The sequence below is a fragment of the Armigeres subalbatus genome, chromosome 3 (assembly GCF_024139115.2).
Source record: "Armigeres subalbatus isolate Guangzhou_Male chromosome 3, GZ_Asu_2, whole genome shotgun sequence".
Taxonomy (NCBI): Eukaryota; Metazoa; Arthropoda; class Insecta; order Diptera; family Culicidae; genus Armigeres; species Armigeres subalbatus.
Window position 1 is genome coordinate 214,965,855 of NC_085141.1, and position 14,911 is coordinate 214,980,765.

Sequence of the window (14,911 nt, forward strand, 5' to 3'; positions counted from 1 at the left end):
ATCGAAATAGATGCAACGATCAGCCACAAGTATTCCAATGGTCACGTCAAAGTGATCCAACACGCATCTCGGGCGCTCACCCCGGTTGAACAGTGTTACTCACAAATCAACCAGGAATACAGCGAATGTAGGCAATCGCACGTAGTTTCGTGTATTGGCCTGGAATGGACGATGAGATTGTGAGCTTCGTCAAGGCTTGTCGTCAATGTGCATTAGCAGCACGATCGTCACCGAAAGCAGAACCAGAGTCGTGGCGGCCTACAACAGCTCTGTGGCAGCGAGCTCACGCTGATTACGCGGGCCCTCTTAATGGCGAGTGCTATTTTATAGTTATCGATGCGCACACCAAGTGGCCCGAGATTTTTCCGACACGCCAGGTTCGTGTTTGATGCTGAACTGCCATCTGTTTCTGACGAGCAGAACTGGTAATCGTGCAAATAGGGCTCATAATGGATCATTGCTTTACGTGCAAAATAGAGTTTCGGCCTGAGGATATTGTCGTGTCCTGCGAAGGATTTTGTACGGATCGGCACCACTTTCATGCGAAATGCGTCGGATTAACATATGATGAAGGGTGCGCCTGTCTACACTCGAACGTATTTTGGATGTGCGATTCCTGCTCACGTTCAATTGTGAATGGTCATATCAGAAAGTGTTCACCTGAAAAAGAAGTCAACGAGATGGCTACGAAGGATGACGTACAACATTTGAAAGCCGAGGTAGCACGCATCAGTACTATTGTTACTCAACTGGTATCCAATTCTACCTATACTGCATCATCGAACCGTTCAACGCTACAGCAACAAATTTCGCCTCTGTCTCCTATAGCATCTTCATCGCTCACTTCATCAAGAAAAAAAACCGCAACTCAACCTTGCTCATCTTTTCATCTCCAACATAGCGAATGATGTATCGGAAGAAGAAATTAAGTGTATGGTTTGCAATGCAATCGGAGCTGAAAACGTCATAACTGTGACTCGTTTGGTACCACCCTGGAGAAATGTTTCCTCGCTCGACTACGTTTCTTTCAAAGTTGTTGTGGATGCACAGTATCGTCAAAACGCATTCATAACTACGAATTGGCCAACCGGTGTGAGATGTCGAGAATTCAGAAACCACTCTAATCCTGTTTGGAGGCCCAGTAATAGGACAATTTAGTTTGAATTTGTAATTAGTTCTTAATGCCCATGTGTTTACGTTGTGTATATTTGAAATTCTGATGTATCTAATGTAGTTATGTTTTCAATATCTATTATTTTGTTACTATTATTTTATAAGCAGTAGTCTGTACGACTTTGTCGAAGACGGAATAAATAAATAAATAAATAACGTGTCACTACCAATCTCATGCGCACGTTGTTCGCCAACAAAGGTATGCCGGAATGTCTGGTGACCGTCAATGGCACGCAATTCAAGCTCCATTTTACCCGCAATCGAACGGCCAAGCTGAACAATTTGTGAATACCTTCAAGAGAGCCGTAAAGACAATTCAGTAGAGAGAATATTCGATTAGACAAGCTTTGGACATTTTTCTCCTGACATATCGATCCACACCAAATCCAAATGTATCAGGCGGGAAGACACTGGCAGAGGCGAGGTACAATCAATCGCTGCGAACATCCTTAGACCTTCTGCGGCCAACATCAAAACCAGAACCGTCTGCAAACCATCGAAGGATTCTGTGTACACAAAAGTTCACGCTAACAACAAATGGTCGCGGCTTGCTGTGGTGCTACTATAGAGGATAGGCACAGTTATGTACAACATCTGTGTGGACAATACGAAACTGATCAGGTCACACGTCAACCAGCTCAAAGAACGGGACAAGAACCAAGGAGCAGACGAGTGGGACCTGCCTTTACCAATTCCAGCGGCACCTTTGCCCGCTCACTTGTCAGAAGCTTCAAACTTCGAACAATCACACTCCACATTGGTTCCACCATTAACCTCTCCATCAGCGAATCAACATCCAACACCGACGTCATCTTCATCATCACCATCCACGGCATTTTATTCAGCCTTCGATGGTAAGCTATCGGCTCTACTACCTCGACGTTCTTCACGGACCAGAAGACCGCCGCAATGGTTTCAAGCGTACCGTAGGTACTAGGAGGGAGATGTTGGAGACAACTGGCAACCTTGCGAGAATTTCCACCTGGGCTTTCCGTTGACAGCTGCGTTTGTCATCCGGTTGACGTCATCGAGTCAACACGTTTTAAGAAGTAAATAAAGTTTTTATTATTTGTACCGTGATCATCACTCGTTATTTCGGGTAATGAACACCCTCGTCACATTCGTAATGCAGTCAACATGATAAACATTATAAGAATTGGAACATCCTAAAAATGATTTAGTCTATTTACGTTACAAACGTGTAGAAGCAGTGATTAACCAACCTATGGAAGCGGTTGAAACCGTATATCGCCATGGGATATTGAACATAGCTACGATTGAACACAGTGTTGTATGCTAAAAAATGGATAAAAAACATTTAAGAGAACTATAGAGAGATATATGAATGTTAAGAGATGGGTTCGACGGGTTCGAGTTTGGAAAATTAGAATAATATCGAGTTCAGGTCGGGTTCGAGTTTGTAAGATGAAAAAAATTTCAGGTCCGGGTACGATTTTAATTCTTAAATGCGCAATATTGTTGTAAAACAGGTAGTAGGGGTAGGCCTATTTTCCGGGTATTAGACCAACCTACTTGGACATTAAGGTGATTATACAACAAAGCCACAAATCGTCATCTTGGAAACCTCGTGCTTTTTGCCGAAATTTTCCAAGAGTTTGACCAACATTGACTCCACCTCTTGTTTATTCAAACATCCATCAAGTTTGACCAACAGCGGCACGAACAATCAATTTATTCGAACAACAATATCACACACGAACGACCGAAGCGCCAACTTGAGCATCAACCATCAAAAAATATATGGGGGTTTGTACAACTTCACTACAAATGCTCAAACATGTTCGGTGAACCTTGACTCCACTTCCGACAACTCAAACCAAAATCAAACCGTTTTAATTTTTTCAAACCGAGCCGCCAACTGTCAAATGGTTGTTCGATCAACTTCACACACGTTCAAACAAAGCAGCAACCGAAGCGTTTTCTTGGGGCGGAGTCAATGTTCGTCAAACTGCTTGACTGGTGTGTACGTTGCATAACACGCATGAGGGATGCAACAATGGCAGATCATTTATTCAATTATGCTGAGCAATCGACTTAAATTTCAGAACTGAACAAACATTATTACGCTTAAATTGGCCGTTTGAAAATGGGAGTAGAAAAACATGTGGTGAATTTGAAACTCACCACGGAATCAATTGTATAATCACCCTAAACGAACGAAATTCTAAATGAGCTTCCTAAAGAAATTACTGAAAAGAATGTATTAGCTTTAAAGGAACATCCGACGGAACTTATAAAGGGAAATCCGTAAAGACATTCGGAAAGAATACCTAGAGGAGAAACTCCTAAATGGATTCCAGAGGATTTTATAAACAAATCGCTGGAGGAACATCCTAAACTATGAAATCAATTTCCTGGAGGCTTTCCTGGAGGCTTTTTCACTTACCCCATTTACCCCACTGTACCTTAAGAAATCGAATATTTTAGACCAAAAATTAAAAAATTAGAATTTTTTTTCCAAAAAATCTTTTGGATGAAATTCCATCGCAGAAAAAAACCTAAACCGTCGAAATATTGCTGATGATATTGTAGATGTGATCTATTTTGTCAAGCCTACGATCAAACAAGATTATTAGAAACTGGTCGAATTATTAAGCACGATGACTAAACTGTTCAAGATTCAACTAGGTACAAGCTCAAATTGCTGCCGCCTTAATCTCCCCTCGTTTGGTTTTCACAATTGAGTGGCTCTTTTTCTCCTTCTGGGCGTCCCCTTTGTGCACACCCATCGATTTCTCGCTATGTCCCGTCGATCTACCTCTCATCGAAGAACTGCTGGCCCCGGTGGTCTCACTTTCGTTCGACAATTTGCGAGTTTCCAACAGTCTGGCGTTCAACTTTCGGATACTCTCCGGCGAGAGTATGCCCATGCGGTTGTTGGCCATCCGTGACCGACTTTGAGAGCCACTGGTGCCACTGGTTGGCGAGGGGGACTCGGTTCGAGAATTGCTACCACTGCCGCTACGAGACGGCGACGATAAGGCCACATATTTTTCGACCGGCTTTTCCAAGTGCTGGTGCCTCGAGTATCTCGGCGAGCCACTTTCCGTCGGTCGAAAAGTGCGATTCTTATTTAAACTAACTATACAACTACTAGTGCTAGTGGCGCCACCTGCAATCGGCGGCTTTCTATTTGTGGGCGGCTTTTCTACTGTTACTGCTGGCGATTTAGTCTTACTGCTAGTAATAGTACTAGTGCTACTTGTACATATGGCATACGAGGTCGGCACGAAGGCCGTTGTAGTTGGTGTCTTTTTGGCTTTGTAGACAAACACTTGGGGAAGATTTTTGTCCGAAAATATATTTCTTGAGGCTTTGAGCTTACTGATGGCATAGCTGTTACCGGTCGAGGTCGGAGCACTTTCGACAAAACTAGACTGCGGTTTCAGATCAGAAGTAGGAGAAACTTTCTGCTTAGAAGCGAACATTGGCTTTTCTTGAGTTACCGATTTTGGTGGCTTTATTTGATCACCTGAGTCGCTGCGTTTCATTGGCGGAGGAACTGGAGAACTATTATTACGTCGCTCAAATATTGGCGTATCACTAACCCGGAAAAGTTTCGATGTATATTTATTGGTTTTCAGTGGACTTTTAGACCTTGCCTTATCAGGTGAACTGTTCCTACCTCCTAGAATTGTTGCGAGGGGGTTTATTTTGCTGAAAACCCTATTGCTGCTTTTTGTATCTTTAGTTTCAGCGACTACCTCTACTTTAACGTTTTCTTTTTCTGACTGCTTTTCTAAAGTATCTTTTCTACACATGCTCAACTGAGTTCTAAGATCATCTAAAGCAGTTCTGTGTGATGCTTTCGACGATTCTGGCAGTACTGGCGAATTTTGGTTCACAACTTCAGACGAAACCTTCACCATCGGTACTGACCAAATATCTTTCGGATCCCTCACCTTACCAACGTCTTCACTCTCAATATTAAGTAACGAATTACCATTTGCACAACTTCCATTCAAATCAATATAATTCAAACTTGTGTCACAACTTGAGTCAAAATCTGAGCAACCTTCTAAGTCTTTTACGTTATTCAAAGTTAAATTGCCATTATTCATTTGAATTATGAAACCTTTCTCCCCGTAACGTTTTGTTTTTGGTGACTCATCGTACCTTCTGGCCAGTTGAGGGTTCTTCTCCAAGGTATCCTTAACCGAATTCAGAACGTCCTCCGTCGACGGAGGTTGTTTTAAAGCGTTCGGATCAATTTGTATCAGACTGGTTGGCTCCGAAACGCTCGAGTCCGCATTAACTACTAAATCCATGCTACTCAACTTCAGACCAAGGTTACTCGAGTCCAACGATTTTCGCTGGTTCTCTCTATTAAGTATCATCCGCTGCCTACGTCGAGCCCTTATACTATCCCGAATACGGTCACCATTTGGGGAAAAATCCTTGCTCAAATGAGGCGACCTTGGTATTTCTGTTTCCCCCACAATAAAAGTGCTTACATTTACGCTACTGCTAGTGCTATCGCTATTGGAAATGTTATTGTTATTGTTTTCCGCGTTGTCTTTCGTTTCCGCTGCTCCCTTGGGAGCCTTCGCACAGTCTACCATATCAACACCGCCCGCGCCACGATCATCGGATTTTATCGTCTTTTCACAATTTTCTTTCTCCTCTATCATCATACCTTCGTTTATCCTCTTGCGACTTAGCGACGGTTTAACACCCGAGGCAGGAGGCGTTGATAGTCCGTCCGGAGTTGTACACATGCTGGAATCATTGCTCCTCAGGCCCTTGAAGTGATTAATATCTGTAACGACATTCATGGGAAGAGGTTTGCCCAAAAGAGCATTTCGAGCCATGCTCTCGAACCACACTTCCAGAATATCGAATGGAGGCCTGTTGATGGGAACAAATGAATATAAACAAAAATTACTTAAGAATAGAATACAATGGAGTCTCTTTTTATGCGGTTGAGTTACATTAAGCCTTTGGAGTTATCGAAATATTGAGTTGATCCCACGCGAAAATCCACGAAAAATCAAGTTGAAGTTATACAAATGAAAAATTAAAAATCCACGAATGTGCCTGAAATATTGTCTTACCTTTTATCAGGGTTTAAATCACAGCATAAGAAAGCAATTTTATAGAACGATTCTGGGCATTGCTCGCAGAACTTGTCCTTGAAAACCGCCTGATTCAGTCCGAAATCCGAAGTCCTCGGTAAGAAATCCGGGTCCGCTTGCACTCGTCCAATGATCTCGCAAAGCATGATGCCAAACGAGAAAATATCCACCTTTTCGTCGTATTTGTTCCCACGCATCATTTCCGGTGCCATCCAGTAAGGGTTTCCTACCACAGTGTATCGCTGCCGCCGAGGCCGGCCACGACGACCAATAGTTCCCGTCCCATTTGAGGGAGAACATTTTTCGAAAGCAGTACTAAACGGTTGCTTTATAATTCGCGCCAAACCAAAATCGGCCACTATCACTGTTTTGTCTTCCCGAACGAGGCAATTGAGCGAGTTCAGGTCCCGATGTATAATGTTCATGGAATGTAGGTAACTCATACCGCATGAGATATCGCGCGCGAAACTGATTCGAAGCTCCCACGGCAGGGGCAACCCAGAGTCATGAATCAGTTCTTTCAAAGAACCACCCGGAATGAATTCCGTCACTAAGTGTAGCTTCTTATCTTTGTACAACACTCCGATAAAGCGCAACACATTGTTGTGCGATAGAGATCGAAGCACGGCTACTTCTTTCAGAAAATTGTTCTGCGCTTCCTCATCTACTCGGTAGAGTTCTTTCAATACCATCACTTCCTGTGTCACCCGATGAGTAACCTTGAAAACTTGACCGAAGAAGCCTTTGCCCAGCAGTTCACCCTGCACCAGGTCAGATGCACGAAAGATGCGAGCAGCCTTCTGCTCAACTCGAAACGATTTCGTACGGGACAGATCGTAAAAATCCCCAGTGTGATGATGCTGTTGGTACTCGTCCAACAGCTTGGACATACTGGAACTTCTCTCCTTCTCCTTGAGGCTGTTCGACGCTGCAAAAAATGAGAATTATAATTTGTCTTTTACTCTATCCATACACAAAAAAGAAACCTAAGACACATTTCTATCTGAACTTTTTAACTTCATCTCGGTAGAGCTCTTAAAGGCATCGGTACATTGGTAGAAATTTGTAATTTAAATTTTAGTAATTCTACACATTCTGCGCATAGTTTCAAACCATCCATGAAAAAGGGCGTGGTAGCTAAAAAGTTTCAACCGATTACCGCATTCCTGGACTGACTCAAAAATCGTTGCATGGTAATATACGAAAAAGCGAAACGGAAATAACTAGCTTGACAGTTTAACAAAGAGCAACGTGAGTGTACCTCGGGTTTCCCTTATTTGAAAGAAAACAATGTTTTTAAACTTTGATTCCTATGACATACCATTATTGCAGTTCACGTCCTTCAATCGTTTTTGTAGCTTCCGTGAAGTTCCACTTATATAACCTTCGTCCTTCTTCTTGAAAATTCGTTCCTTGTCGTACTTATTTGGCGAGGGTGAGCGTTCCTTGAGCACTTCGGATCCAGCTACGGTGAGACCAGCACTGTTGCAGTTACTGTCCATCGGAGGGACGTAATGTTCATGCTTGTCGGCACCATTCTCATCCAAACGACACCGATCGGCAACTTCCGGATCGTGTTCCACCGTCAGCTGAAGCACCTTGCCAGAGTTCTGGATCAATTTTTCGACGTTTTCCAAAGGGGCATCCCGAACCGGTGTCCCGTTTACTTCCAGAATTTTGTCTCCGATGTGAAGTGACATCAAGTCTGATGTTAGGTCGATTCTAAACAAAATAGAAAATATTCATAATTAGCTGAGAACGAAAACTAAGAAAACTTATACAGAATTTAAAAGCTGAAGCAATTAGTTAAACTTTTTTTTTTTATTATTTACCTACAATGTAGCACCCCGCAACAAGCGTCTAGGGCAGTTGATACACATGAGAAAATGTATTTTCCAAGCTGCCCATAGAAAGTGCAGAACACCCTAGGAAATTGTTAGTGAAAGTTAGGCGGTTAGTAATTGAAGCAAGGTTTTGTTTAAACAAATGAACTTGAAGACAAAAAAAATGTGAATACTTACTCTGATATTCGAACTCCTTTGCATCCCACGGCGGAATGCGACGGAATGCCGAAAAGATGATCGTCAGCGGACAGTCGTATGCCGTCCTTCCTAGCATTGGACCAGGGAATTTCTACGAGGCGAATGGAGTGTGGAGTTTTCTTTGACGAACCGTCGGTTTCATGTGTAACGGCACTGTCCAGGATTTGACGCTCCACCTTTGTGGTATTATTCGTCCGTTTTTTGTAGCATTGGCCACTGTAAAGAAATGAGAACATATCGATAAGAATTGCCACACTGACACTGACATGAGAGCGCACTGTGGTGAGTGCAATGGGACGCACCCATCCATCTGGTGTTAGTAGATGGATGAGGAACCCAAGCATGCACAATATGGAGCGAATCACGTCTGTCCAAAAACAGCGGATGTCACTGAAACCTACAGGGATAAATTAGGGATCTATTAGGAATCAAGAAAATTGCCAGCCTTATCCCTTCCAGGACGACTTTTTTACGTCGATTCAACGTACTCATTTGGGGATTTCACTGGATCCTGCCAAAACTAGTATAGAAAGAACTGAAAACATATTGAAATATTTTCTTCGGACGTCCTAGGCCGCCCAAACTGTTCTGGAGTACATATCCATATTTTTTTTTTCTACAATACGTATTCTAGGTTTCTTGCACTGAGATACGGATTACCTTACAACAGTTTCACTGGGCATTGAACAAGTTTTGTACAATAATGACAACAAGAAAAATTAACGAATAAGGAAAAAATACAAAACAACCTTAGGAATTACTTATTAAGAGGAAAATAGAGAAGAAAAAACTTAATACTATATCACAGTGTTCACGCGGTCAATTCTTGCAGTAGAGGGTTTGCAGATGAGAAGCAGCTCGTGCGAAATTTCGGCATCAGTCTCAGAAACCAATCTTCTATCATTTCGATTTCTGCAAGTTGGTGGACTTCCTCTGTTGGGTGAAAAGGTTCCAGGTTCAGCATCATCTTGAGAAGCCGGTTTTGCTTCACTTGGATTTTCTTCCGATGGGTACGAGCACAATCATACCACGCAGGAAATCCATACGTGATCATGGGCCAAAAAACAGTTTTGTACAGCAATATTTTAGCCACCGGATCCAATCGTGAACGGCGACACACGACCGGGTATAGTGGTCTGGTTAGCTTATCGCACTTTTTGATGCATACCGAAACATGTTTTCCGAAGTTTAGCTTCTGATCCAATGTTACTCCAAGATATCCCACATTTGGTGACCAGGGAATGTCAAGGCCCATACAGCTGACCTGTTTGTGTGGCAAGTTTCTAGCACTTCTTCTGCGGGTGAAGAAGATTGCCTGTGTCTTAAGCGGATTAACTTTCATCTTCCATTTCTGATGGTACTGTTGAATTCTTTCTTGCGCTTGTTGGAGCTTGTCCACGACTACCTTAGCATCACGATGGGAGGAAAGAAACCCGGTATCATCAGCGAAAGAGTAGTACTGGACACCGTTAATTCTGGTGAGATCGGCAGTGAAGATATTGTACAGCGTTGGGCTCAATACCGAACCTTGGGGAACCCCGTAGGGGACATTCAAGGGGTCAGAGAAGCAACCGTTCACTCTGACTTGAAATGTTCGATTTCTCAAGAAGCTACGCACCAGTTTCAAAATGTATTTTGGAAAATTACCAAGGAGCATTTTGTGCAAAATTGCGTCTTGCCACACCGAATCGTACGCTTTCTCGACATCTAGTAAGATTAATCCTGAAGATTTTCCTTGCTGGAAATTACTCCTCACCTCTTTCACCAAACGGACGATTTGATGACTTGTAGAGTGACCTTTGCGGAACCCAAACTGATCATGCGGGATGATGTGAGTTGTTTCCAGGTGTTTTTCGATGCGCATCAGGATTATGCGCTCAAAGATTTTACTGATCGTCGGTAGAAGACTGATTGGCCTGTAGTTTGAAGGTGAGGTAGCATCTTTGTTTGGTTTAGGTAATGCGACAACTATTGCATGTTTCCACTTGGATGGAAAATAGCATAGTTTCAAACAGGCTGAAAGAATTTTGGCGACAAACACAAGACCTTTCTTGGGGAGGTGCTTCAGTAAATGATTTCTTATGCTGTCGTGCCCCGGAGCTTTCTTTGTTTTTAGATTGCGGATGATTTTGCTAATGTCTTTTGGTCGCACCAACCAGGGGTGGTCGAGTTCAAGCAAGGGCTGGTCTATTTGATCAATGGATCTCATAACAGCTTCATGCGTAATCCTATCATCGGGCATTTGGTTATTTTGCTTTTTCAGCTGGTGTGGCAAAAAGAGTGTCTCCGCTACGTAAAGGGGGGCTGTACTTACATTTATTTTTGAGAGCTTTGGTGATACGCCAAATGGAATTACTCCTACGGTCCATAGTTTGCAATGTTTCAGCAATTTTTTTGTATTTGGCTGTAGCACACTGATCACGAATCCGGTTGTTCAGCGATGAAACTATATGTTTAAATATTGGATCTCTAGTCCTGATCCACTGGCGACGTCGACGGTTTCTTAGCTGTATTAAGAGTTTTGTTTCTTCTGGAACACTGGCCACTTCGTATGTTCGAGGTGTAACTTCCGGAACGGCAATTGATTCGGCTTCGATTAAAACGGCATTGAAGTGGTCGATGGCTGCATCAATCCCAGCTTCGTCATGGATGTCTGCTACCAACGGATCGGTTAAGTTTAACCTGTCGTTCATTACCCTTTGGAAAGCAACCCAGTTTGCGCGGGTGTAACATCGCATGTTGGTCTCGATATGCTCGGGGGTGCTAGCAGGCTTGATTTCGAACGTTACTGGAAGGTGATCTGAAGACAGTTCGTTCAAGGACACGGGTTTTGTCATGTCGATCAAATTGTTTGACAACACAAGATCGAGTGTTGATGGGTGACTCCGACCAGACGGAACGAATGTAGGAGTATCAGGGAAGTTGATATGAAAGCCCATACGATTTGCTTCCTGACATAGAATGTTGCCAGCTTTATTGTTATTTGCACAGTTCCAATGGCGATGTCTAGCGTTGAAGTCTCCAACCAAAAAGTAAGGTTCAGTGCGATCGGACAGGGAACGGATATCGCGACGTAATAGTGACCAGTCGGAGCAGCGCCGACTTCCAGGAAAATATGCAGCAACAATGTGTATTTGACTATTTGTTGTAGGAATAGAGATGCCCGTGGCTTCAATTACTTTTGTGGATAGGTTGAGTTGGTCGTATCTTAAGCCCTTTCGGACAGCGATTAAACACCTCTTCCTCTTGCGATGTCATCATTGGTGGGGCGATCGAATCGGATGCAGTGGAACTTTGGATGCAGAAAAGACAGGATTCGGTGACGATTGCTATATCAATATTATTTCGCTCAGCGAAATCGAAGAACTCCACTTGTTTGCTGAGAATATATCTTCCATTCCAATTCATCAAGCGTAGAGTGGGAATGCTTGACATTATAGACATGTTTCATTATAAGCTCTGAGAGCTAGAAATTGTTCCATTTTTGTGCGGCAACCCTCCAGTCGTTGGAATAGATCTTTGGCTAGGCACATAAACTCGGCAACGCTGAATAGATTTGGGTTGTCCCCCGTATTATTTATCTCTGTGTTTGTGTTTCGAAGAACATCAGAATAGGAGTTGGCATGAACAGTGGTTGGTTTTGCTCTTGGATTTTGCGCAGTACCTCTGGAAAAAGTGGCACCCGATTGTCCGTTCTGCAAAGGCGAACGAAAAGTTGATGTGAGTGGTTTTTTGGTAGCACGATTACGAATGTCTTCAACTCCTTTGAGGTAATTTTTGCGAGCAGGACAGTCACGGAAATTGGCCGTGTGATTGCCGGATTTCACTTCGTAGCGCAAGTTTTTCTGCGTTATTGAGGTCCTTCAGATCGGCCTTTGCCGGGAGTTTGCAGTTTGTTGAGAAGTGTTTTTCACCGCATTTGACACATAAGGGCGTCACATAGCAATGAGTCATACCGTGACCAAACTGTTGACAGCGGTGGCATTGGACAGCATCATTTGCTCTTCTGGTGAAAAATCTCCATTTCACTACGGTGTTGAACAAACCTGTGATCTTCTGTAGCTCTGGAAACTTTACAGATCCTTTTTCGAAGAACAGCAAATAGAGCACACTTTCCTCAGGGCCAAGTCTCTTGCGTGAAAAGGTTTTGGAATACCTTGAACATCCCGTATTCATGAAAATTGGGTTCTTCACTACGCACATATGCTTATTGAATCAGATCGTGTACATACCAACGATGAATACATTGTAAAAGCCTTTGTTGATCTGGTGGATACCATGGACAGAACTGAAGAACCTTGAGCATCTCGTATTCAAGAAATTTGGATTTTTCATGATGCACATATTTTTATTGAACCGGATATTTTTATTACCGACGATGAAGACATTGTAAATTCTTGGTTGATCAGATAGATAACGTGGACTGAACTCGAGAACATTTTGGAGTACCTTAACATATCGTAATCAAGAAAATTGGGTGATGCACATATCCTCATTGAACCGAATTGGGTATACACCGACGATGAGGACTTTGCAAAAAGTCTTAGTTGATCTGGTAAATATCTTGGGCTGAACTCGAGAGCGTTTTGGAGTACTCTGAGCAATTTTAATTCAAGGAAATTAAGATTTTCATTATGCACATGTTTTTATTGAATCGGCTTGGGTATATATCAACGATGAGGACATTGCAAAAGCTTTGGTAGATCTGGTAGATACCGTGGCCTGATCTTGAAAACGTTTGGAGAACCTTGAGCAACTCGTATTCATGAAAATTGATCTCTGACTACACATGATTGATTGTTCAGAATCATCAAACAATGCGGTATAGCATTGTTCATTGTTCATTTGCATGCTCTAAGAGGCGAAATCTTCCTAAAGTTTAAGATATCTGGGGTTTCAGAGTTTAGTCACACTTGACCTCCGATATTCTTCATATAAAGCCAACATCCTGATGAAAAACTTTGCTGAAGAAATTGGGGACCTAGCTCTCTTCTGTGATTTTACACATCCAATCTAAAATGCTGGGCATATATGACCCATCCGTCCCGAAAGGGTTATACGGTATACTTAAACGTGCTTATACCATTTCACTCTGTGGGCAGCAGGGACTATGTCCAAGGGCTTAACGACCACTCCCCACGGCCTCTGCGATTTAGAAGTCCTCCCTAGGACGTGGTGGGACTTAGCAGCGGGCTCTAAACCTATACAAAACGCTGCATGTGTCCTCAAGCAGGTCCTATCAAAGCGACCGTGTGCCGCTCAAAGCACACAGGAGCCCAAGTGGTGCCAATTGGCACATCAGGATCAATGCCAGCGAGATCCTGATTATGGCATTCTGGCCGCGTGTTAAGGGACCTTGTCTTGGATATCGTAATATTATGAAAGCGATGGCTGGCAGTCTGACATTTTACTCTCTTATTAGAGCCGGGAGACATTCACTCGAAACGGCGAGTGGGCTAATGGCTAGGCTGTCTTCCGTCCCCTAAAACCGTGGAGCCTTGTAGCACGCTGTCCAATCTTACCACCAAGCTTTACCTGCTGGGAGGCTCAGATGCCCTTTCCTGACTTGTGCTTATCTGGCTCTGAACACGTAAGTGTCAACCCTTGAATGGCCTCCATGCAAACAGAACCTTCGGATGCTGCGCCAGGCTGTTCGAGTAGCAAGACAAGAACAGGATGCGTTTATCAGGCGGGTAGTGGGAAGAGAGTAGGCCTACAAAGGTGCTCAAACCGATGCCTTCTCCTTCCTTGAACGAGCGACCATGGCCCAAGAGGCGATTGATTTCGCCCTGACGGCCAAGGAAGAAAAGACTGCACCTAACCCGAAACGGCTCAGGCAACAATCAGAGCAAAGCCAAACGACGTGCGACCACAAAGGCCAAGCGTCGTTTGGACGGAGTAAATCGGGGTGCAAAGGAGCCAGAATGGCGTCGACCGAGAAAGTGACTTCTCGGTCCAAAAAGGCGAAAGGCACCAACCAGGCGCAAGTAGACGGGCCGCAAGAGGGTACCAGCCAGCCTGTGCCATCGGCACAAGAGACAGAAAATCCCTGGCAGCTGGTCAGTCGGGCAAAGCGGAAGTCGGCATCTCGACTCGCAAAAAAGCTAAGGACAGAGGTGAGGGCTTGTTGGTGAAAACTGATAAGGCAAAGTACGCTGAAGTTCTTAAATCGATGCGGGCGGTCGAAAAGCTTTCGGCGCTGGGTCAGGACCTGCAAAGCGTCAAACGCACCAAGATCGGTGAAATAATCTTGGTTCTGAGACGCGGAGCGCAGGCTAGTGGGACTGACTACAGGAAGCCGGCCCAAGAGGTCTTGGGTGACGACGCCGACGTGAGGTAGTGACCCTCCAGTGCAAGCAACTGGACGAAGTCACGTACACGGACGACGTCGTCTCTGCCGTCAGAGGCCAGTGCGGTACAGAGGTCGACAAGAACTCTGTACATCTAAGAGGCGGTCTCTTTGGTATGCAGGTAGCCTACCTTATGTTACCGGTTGCGGAAGCCAAAAAGGTAATGGAGCGAGGAAAGTTCAAGATCGGCTGATTTGTATGCCTAGTGAGCAAACTCCAGCCGCCTTCAGTGGACAGGTGCTATCGGTGC

At 43.9% G+C, this 14,911-nt stretch overlaps 1 protein-coding gene across 3 annotated transcripts in view; it reads right to left on the minus strand.

The window, feature by feature from the left end:
- LOC134219483 (LIM domain kinase 1) overlaps positions 1-14,911 on the minus strand; it is a 34,440-nt gene that overhangs the window by 5,332 nt on the left and 14,197 nt on the right. Inside the window, exons 5-9 of one of the 3 annotated variants that reach the window (XR_009981578.1) lie at positions 8,291-8,527; positions 8,102-8,194; positions 7,591-7,991; positions 6,249-7,197; positions 1,941-6,042 (exon numbers count right to left, since the gene is read on the minus strand). Coding sequence is in view for 2 of the 3 variants with exons in the window: in XM_062698225.1 (XP_062554209.1) it covers positions 3,831-6,042; positions 6,249-7,197; positions 7,591-7,991; positions 8,102-8,194; positions 8,291-8,527 (3,892 nt within the window). In the remaining variant the exon portion in view is untranslated. Of the gene's footprint in view, positions 1-1,760; positions 6,043-6,248; positions 7,198-7,590; positions 7,992-8,101; positions 8,195-8,290; positions 8,528-14,911 lie in introns of those variants that run through there. The other 2 variants (XM_062698225.1, XM_062698227.1) reach the window with 2 other exon arrangements.